A 7,967-nucleotide genomic window follows, 5' to 3' on the forward strand; every position below is an offset into this window, starting at 1 on the left:
AGGACTGCTGTGAAGGACAGAGATGAACTCTTTTGTTCTGTAAATGTATCTTTTTCATATTTATGAATACAGCAAAACCAATTTCTAATTCATTTTCACGTCAACTCTTTACATGCTTGGATGTGACGATTAAATGTCTCTTATGCTCGCTTGATTATTTTTATTATTTTTGTCTGTCGATTGAATCCCGCTCCAAGGATGGAGTATAATTATATCATGCGTGGCCTTGCCGGTATAAAAGACAAACAGAGGAGTACAGGAGTATTTTGAATGGTTTACAAATCTCTTACAGAGAAGCTTTTCCTTCATGTGAAGGAAAATATGTGTTATAATGTTTAGTCAGCCATTTCGGCACGTGAGCTAACCAAATTCCCCATTTTACATTGATTTGGATTAGAAACATCTGATTTATAAGATGTGTGGAATGATACATTTGAGAAATATTTTCATCGGGACAGAAATGTGCCAGATATTGTGGATTAAAAGCGTACATTTTTGAGAATTCCGACATGAAAAAGAAAAAAAGAAAAAAATTATTCCCAATGCAATAGTGTGTCAGCGCGGGGCCGCTGTAAGGTTTCAGCTGGAGACGCTTCCCTCACACAGGCTGTGGACCAGTGCAGTTCAGGTGTACATATCAGGTGCATTCAATGACAAAAAACACCAACTTGAACAAACATATTTTATGATGCATTGTGTGTCATTGTGATGCATTTTTCAGCATTTTATGTCAATAACACAAGACGAAAGGGGTTCAAACGATAAAGAAAACAAAGCGTACGGGGACGACGTGTAACGTGTGACTTGCCCCCGCACATGTCTCAGTGAAGCAGCTCTTTCTCTAGCCTCCTGTCTTGGGAATCCAAACACAGTGGCACCTCAGTAGGGGATCCACGGCCGTAATAGATTTTAGAATTGGCTAAACTCATTTTCTTAAAGGAGTTTGTGGGACTTAATGAGGCATAACTAATGGAGGTCCCCCAATCATCAGTGCCATGCTGGAAGCACCGTGGCAGGACAGAGCCGCCATTGATTCTTGCTTCAAACCACTTGAGTTCCTAATCAGCTTCTTTGGTTGTGCGTTTCAGGCCTGACAAACCCATTGTTGGCCTGTGTCGCTGGAGGTCAGTAGTTATTAGTGGCAACTGAAAACAGTTTCTCTAACTACTTATGAGCGAATTGAATAACATCCATAGGGGGACTTGGAGGGGGGATTACTGGCAGTGCAGCGAGTCCGGCCGGCGCAGGAGAGAATGTGACATGGTTCTCTAATAAGGGATGCTGCCTCCCTCCCATCCCCACCCACACACACACACACACACTCCTAACCTGGTCCTCCAACCCCCTCACTCCCCCATACATTTGTGAATAGTCTTCAAAAGGTTGCTTTGACACTGCGATTCCTCGTATTGCTAAAATTATATTCATAGTAAGCAATGGAATTATCCAGTCTAAGTCCTAGTATAGCATGTGTGTGTGTGTGTGTGTGCGTGCACATGCATGTGTGTGTGTGTGTGTGCATATGCATGTGCATTAGAGTTAATGTTACAGTATCGTCAAACCAAAGGCAACGGGGAGAAAATGTGGTTTCATGTATTTAATTTCATGGAAATCTATTAGAGTGAGAATTGCTTTCTGAGTCCTATGACCTTCTTGAAATGTTTTTTTCCCACTCTGTAGGAAGATGATTATTTTCAGGCTATTTTTTTCTCCTTTTGCCTGCAACGGAGAACTTTCTGCTTCCCGGGGCAAAGACTTGCAGACTTGCAGTGACTCATTCTTTGGAAACCAGGCAAATCCAGCAGGCACAGGTTTGTCATAGAAAAGATAAAGACGGTGTCTCCTTGGCAGAATGCGGGGGCAATACACTAATTAAAATCGCCAATTCAATGCATTCATGCGCACAGTGAACCTCGCCTCATCATTTCTTACGGGGCAAGTTTGGGGACCATTTCTGGGGAAGGAAGGAGTTGGTGAAATATGGCGGAGTAAACTTTGTATACTGACTTAATATCCCTTCCAGGAGGGCTATGTATATCACAATAAATACCATAAATAACATGAACTCCTCTCTGTCGAGTGGAGCCCCATTGTTCGGCCTTTACCTGTGTGTCTTAGGAACAATCTTACTCATCCAATATATTCCACTCCACAACCGAGCCAGACTCTGCTTTTAGCTTTCTGTTTTAATTGCTTTTCTAGTTGAGACCAACAACACAAAGCAATTCCCCCATCCTGTTGTACTGGCAAAAAAACACCAAAAAAACAGTGAACTGTGTATGATGAGGGTTATATGTTTGCCCTATTTCTATGCAGCCAATAATGTTAAGCCTTTGCCAATTAGCGCTCTCTAGGTTGCTAGGTCGCCATGGTCAATTGAGGAACACATCAAAAGGACTTGAAAAGGTTTCTCTGCGATCAGACCTTCTGACATATTAAGTCGAATAATGGGGAGGAAGGGAGTTGGGGGCTGGGGGGATGGAGAGACTGAAGCCAGGCTTTCTATAAGTTCACATGTTGCAGTGCAACCTGCAATTACCTGAGAAGAATAGTCACAACAAATCTTTATGACAGGGAGAGAGATAATCCTACAAATGGCACTCTCGAGCTCTGATGATAATATCTGCTTTCTGTGCGAGGGTAATAGTCTATATAATGCACATTTTATTTGGTTGCTTTATTCCTGAGTGTGTCTGTGTGTGTGTGTGCGTGTGTGTGTGTGTGTGCATGCACTAATTTGAGGCATTGTGTGTGAGAATGTGTTGACCTGGGCGTCTATTTGTGCACACGCGTGTGGGTGTGGATGTTCTGCAGCTACATGGAAGTAACATCGTGGCGGCTGAAAACTTTCCAGGCAGAGATGATGATGCCAGCACCAATTACAGTGCCTAGGCTGCCTCATATTTCCTCACAAAGAGAGGTACCCCCCCCCCCCCCCCCCAATAAAGCAAGAGAAGCAACAGACACAATATACAGTGATTACCAAGCATAGCCTATTAGTGCGCCATAACTATGGCTATTGAAAAGAGAAAAGAATGGCTTCACCTCCACTTTCATTTCATGTGACACACTATCGAACATCTTTGTTGACAGCTCATTCATGCCCTCAATTTAGGGACAGAATATCAGGAACACCTTGCAGCATCAAAGTGTATATTGTGGAATGCATTTCTCTTTTTAATGCTCCTATCAAACTCCCTTCTGATGGAGTTGTCAATCCAAATGTCAGGTGCATATTGGCTCTGATGCTTCCTTCGAGTGTAGGGATGATAGCACATATACATGCAGCTGCCAGCTATGTGAAGGAGTTAGAAATGGGGGCTCTCCAAGGTCCCCATTTAGGCACACTGATAGCCATCATCATCATCATCATCATCATCATCATCACCACCACAGGGTGTCATCAGCGAGGGGATTGAGAAGTAATTTTCAAACGTGTTTAAATGACCACAGGAAATGAAACGTTGGATTCTATTATCAGCTCCTGATGGTGTGAGGAAAAAAAATCTAAGTTTTGAAGGACAGAAGCAAAGGGGAGCCGACACTGATGCTTAGTGATGATCTTAAACACTTTGTTTGTGCAAATCATTCATCATCTTCAAAAGAATGACACTCATATAAGTGTGTGTGTGTGTGTGTGTGTGTGTGTGTGTGTGTGTGCAGTGTAGGAGTGTGAATGATGAAGAAACTAACTGAAGCTAAAAGTGAATGCATCAGAAAACAGTGGGGATATTGGTTATCTAAAATTTAAATAGCATATACATAAACACTTGCACACTTTGAAAAGTCCTAATATTTTGTAAATGTTTGTGATATTTTGTCAAACAAGGACATTATAATGATTTTTGAATAAAATTAGATCTAAGTGATGTATTTTTGCTATGCATTTAGATATTAGTGGAATATTATCAAAAGTACGTTAATCCTAATTATCAATACTAAAAAAATAAAAAGGTGATGGAGTTTCATACAGCTCTCAGTTTCAGAGAAAAGTGAATCATTGTAATGTGTTGTCCTAAATTAATAAAGATTGACCAAGTTAAATGAAGAAGTATATTTATTTATTTTCTATTTGTTGTCGTAACTAATTATAATTAAACCTTTATTTGTATCATTTAAGATAGGTATGTGTAATAACAAAATAAGAATAAGAATTACAATAATGATAGGAATAATAATGGGAATAGGAATAAGAGCAATAACAATAATAATGATAATAATAATAATGTAATTAACTTTAATTCCGCATTAAAATAATCGGAGGTGTATTCCTTTAGATAATATTCGTTTTTACAATAATTGGTTGGAATTGTGTATTTTATGAAAGCTCGCATTCACAATGAACTGCACCAATTACATTGCGGCATTACGAAAGTATGGGATTATTCAACATAGTACAACTATAGTAGGATTATATTAATAGATCAATGCATACATTAATGCCAATATTAAGCCTACCGGAAAGCTTTAGTGATTTTTAAAAGGGCGATTTCCCAGTCCTAGGCTCATGCAGACATCCTCCATGAAAGGCAGCCCTCCAAAATGTCACCTGAACAATGCTGGCTCCCTCATCGACCTTGCTTTCCTGCTCAATTTGGTCTCAATCACAACATAATGAAATTGCACTCCAAAACAGATCCCTTTTTAAAAAATTAGTTCTTCAGGAATAGCTCTCACACTTCAAGTTATTTATTGTTAACGTTCACTTGGTTTTGAAACATATACAGCAGCCATCACGCATTTGTTCCTTTTTAACTTACAAAAGAATAAAGAAAACATAGAAGTGGACGCAATAACGATTATTATACAGTTAAACGCATTCTTGTGTGTTAGCCAGATATACAATTCCCTACTTTATTTAATAAGTCTAAAGGAATACATTAGTTTACAATATTAATATGATAAAATATCAGGTTATCCCCGTAAATAAGGAGTGGTGGCTCAGTGTACTTCAAACCTGATCCCACCTTTCCCCACCCCCGGTCCGAACTCAAGTGAAGCAGCATTCCTTTTTGTTTCAACAACATAGACTACGTTTTAAACATCATGAGGAAGGTCCAAAAAACATGGATTACAAAAGGTCCAGAAACGACATAATTGCTTTCAAGGGCAGCCATTTATGTAATGTTCAAAAATAGACTCCCCTCAGAGATGTCAAGAAAATGTGCCCTGATCAGCAGGTGCGCCTCTGCGCGCATTGTCCCCTCCAAACCAAAGGCCCTGTGTGTTCAGCCTTCATATGTTATTCCTATGTGCGTGTGTACGTGTGTGTGTGTGTGTGTGTGTGTGTGTGTGTGTATATATATATTGTTGTTGTTGTTGTTGCATGGGCTCATCCGCAGGTTCACATAGAAAAAGTGGAAAGTGACAGTACTGTTTGAAGTCCTACCACGTCCTGCCGTAGAGGAGGTTTGAGCTCACCATGTTACTGGTGTAATCTACAGCAGACGTGTCTATCTGGGCCATGTTGAGCTGGCTGTGCAGTGAGGGGGGGCTGGGCGACATCTCCTCCAGCTCCAAAGTGTTCACCTGCTGCTGGCTCTGATGCTGGCCGAGGCTGCTGTTCGGGGAGCCGAGTACAACTCCGGCCCCGTTCTGTTGCTGGCTTTGCTGCTGGCCCTGTTGAACCTGTTGCTGGTTCGGCGTCGGCGTGTTGGAGCCGTTCTGGCACGGTTTACCGTCCTTCACCAGAACTGGCACGGCTACGCGCCTCGGGGACTGCGCCTGCTGTTGGCACAGGTTACCGTCCTGTTGCTGCTGCTGCAGCTGCTGCGTCGCCTTGTCCTTGGCCTGGCGCTTCATCTTGTACCGGTGGTTCTGAAACCAGATCTTCACCTGGGTCGGCGTCAGGTGGATCATGCTGGCCAGGTGCTCTCTCTCAGGCGCCGACAGGTATTTCTGCTGCTTAAACCTCCTCTCCAGCTCGTAGACCTGAGCCTGCGAGAACAGGACCCGCCGTTTCCTCCTGGGCGCAGCGTGGAGGACTGGCATGGACTTGGACGCGTCGGCCATTCCTGAGAGACTCCCCATGCCGCTCATGTTCATACCTGTGGAAGGTCCCATGAATCTAGAAACTTAAAAATATACATACATATATGTGCGTTCAATAAACAGAAGAGGATAACACTGTTTCGCCTGAAGTATAGTCTTTATTGAGTAATGCTGATAAGTATTGAAGCTGGAAAGCATTTAACAAACACACACTTGATAATAATAATAACTAATACTACTACTAATAATAATATTATTATTATTATAATTAATCATATTATTATTATTAATAATAATAATGAACATATATAGATCTTGTTTTGACATATTTTCTCATGCCAAAGGTAAATAAGTCGAACATGATACAATAATGATCTCCTTTTCAGTTTAACCGCCAGAAATATAAATATTGAATAAAATATGTCATAAAATAGTGTACAACATTTAAATGAACTTGTTATCGTTAGCCCCAACACGTAAATTAAATAATATGAGAACGGGATACGTATTAATTCCTTTGCGCTTTCCTCCCTCGTTGTTGAATTGTTTCTTTTATTATTATTAACAACGAAATAAAAAGAATAAAATGTGTAGTAAAGAACTTACTTGTGGAGTATCTCGGATCGGGGTTGGAGCTGTACCACCCTGTTGCTGCTGCACTATTCCGCATGCTTTCCTGGTACGACGGGAGGTCTCCCATGTTGCCAATGCTTCCATTGCAGTATCCCCCCATTGCGCTGTGGGAGAACTGGGAGACGGTGTGCGGCATGTGGTAAGTGGTGGCCACGGAGCCGTTATGGCCCATGGTGTGCTGTTGCATGCCGCTCTGCATCTGAGGCTGTCGGTAGGCTCCCAGTGGAGAGGTTAGGTTCCCTGCGCCGTCCATGGCACCAAACTTCTTGTAGGTCTCCTCGATTGGACTCAAAATATCTGTCACTGAAAAAGGCGTAGTGTGCTTTGGGCTCAACGACATGATTCAGAAAGCAGGTAGATTTTGTGTGTTTGAGCAGATCAACTGTGTTGTTGTATCGGCTCTCTCCTTAGTGGATGTCTACGTAAGAGAGTGCTTGTAGAGCGCCTGAGATCCTATTGATCGCCTTGGAGAAGGAGGCGAGCCCAGGGCGCTCTTAGCCCGGGTTTATTGGAGCCAGGAGCCAGATTTACGACAAACACAGGGGGCGGAGCAAAACTCCTAAACCATCAAACAATAGACATGTCAGGGAAATAATTCATGCAAATACACGTTGTTTTATATTAAGTTCTATACGTGAAGAAGAAAAACACACACACATCACATATGATTCTGTCCTTTCATCTATAAACAGGTGAGAATAACCCAGTATGTGCTGCACATCAGCTGATCTGACCACATACTATTTTGCGTCAGGAGGGAATTCCACTCTTTCTAGAAACTTTGAGAGCACTTTGAACAGACATAAGGGCCACCGAGTATCATCAAAGAGGCACAATGAAGCTGTATGACCAGCTCATTTATGCTGCTTAAGCATCATTTTGCCCAGAAAGAAAGGCACAAATCCAAATTAGCTCAAAATGACATTATGCTGAATAAGGGGAGCGGCAATAGGGAGCCAACCTGAGTATATCACCACCTAACATTCACAATCACAAGGGATGTACTATACAGGATGTATAGCTTATATTTGCTAAAACTGAATGAATGAATACGGAGAAGTCACATGTGTATTCATTTCTGAGAAGAAGAAACAACATTATTCATCCGACTTAATGCAACTGGGAGACAATATTCTAAGCAGCAAACCCTCAAGTCTGTGCACTAATAACACTTTGCAGTCTTGACCTGACATTGTAATCTCTGAGCAAACTGACTGGCGCCAGGGGAAGAATCAGAGGAAGAGACACACAGCGGGGGGGGGGTCAGAAGAGAAAAGAGCTACACACTGAACACCAGTTGATGTAGCTTTCCATTACATTGCCTAACATGGGTCCTGTATGGA

General features: G+C 41.8%; 1 protein-coding gene across 2 annotated transcripts; it reads right to left on the reverse strand.

Moving 5' to 3' along the window:
* Positions 1-5,385: 5,385 nt before the first annotated feature.
* On the reverse strand, positions 5,386-6,964 carry nkx2.4a (NK2 homeobox 4a). 2 transcript variants are annotated; one of them, XM_056426730.1, is made up of 3 exons: positions 6,598-6,964; positions 5,629-6,074; positions 5,386-5,547 (listed from the first exon to the last, which is right to left on the reverse strand). In XM_056426730.1, exons 1-3 carry the CDS (start codon positions 6,962-6,964, stop codon positions 5,386-5,388), a joined length of 975 nt encoding a protein of 324 aa, XP_056282705.1. The 2 variants fall into 2 exon arrangements, with proteins under 2 accessions (XP_056282705.1, XP_056282704.1); XM_056426729.1 differs by having other exon boundaries at positions 5,386-6,074.
* Between the last annotated feature and the right edge of the window lie 1,003 nt (positions 6,965-7,967).

The sequence above is a fragment of the Pseudoliparis swirei genome, chromosome 11 (assembly GCF_029220125.1).
Source record: "Pseudoliparis swirei isolate HS2019 ecotype Mariana Trench chromosome 11, NWPU_hadal_v1, whole genome shotgun sequence".
In the NCBI taxonomy this organism is placed as follows: Eukaryota; Metazoa; Chordata; class Actinopteri; order Perciformes; family Liparidae; genus Pseudoliparis; species Pseudoliparis swirei.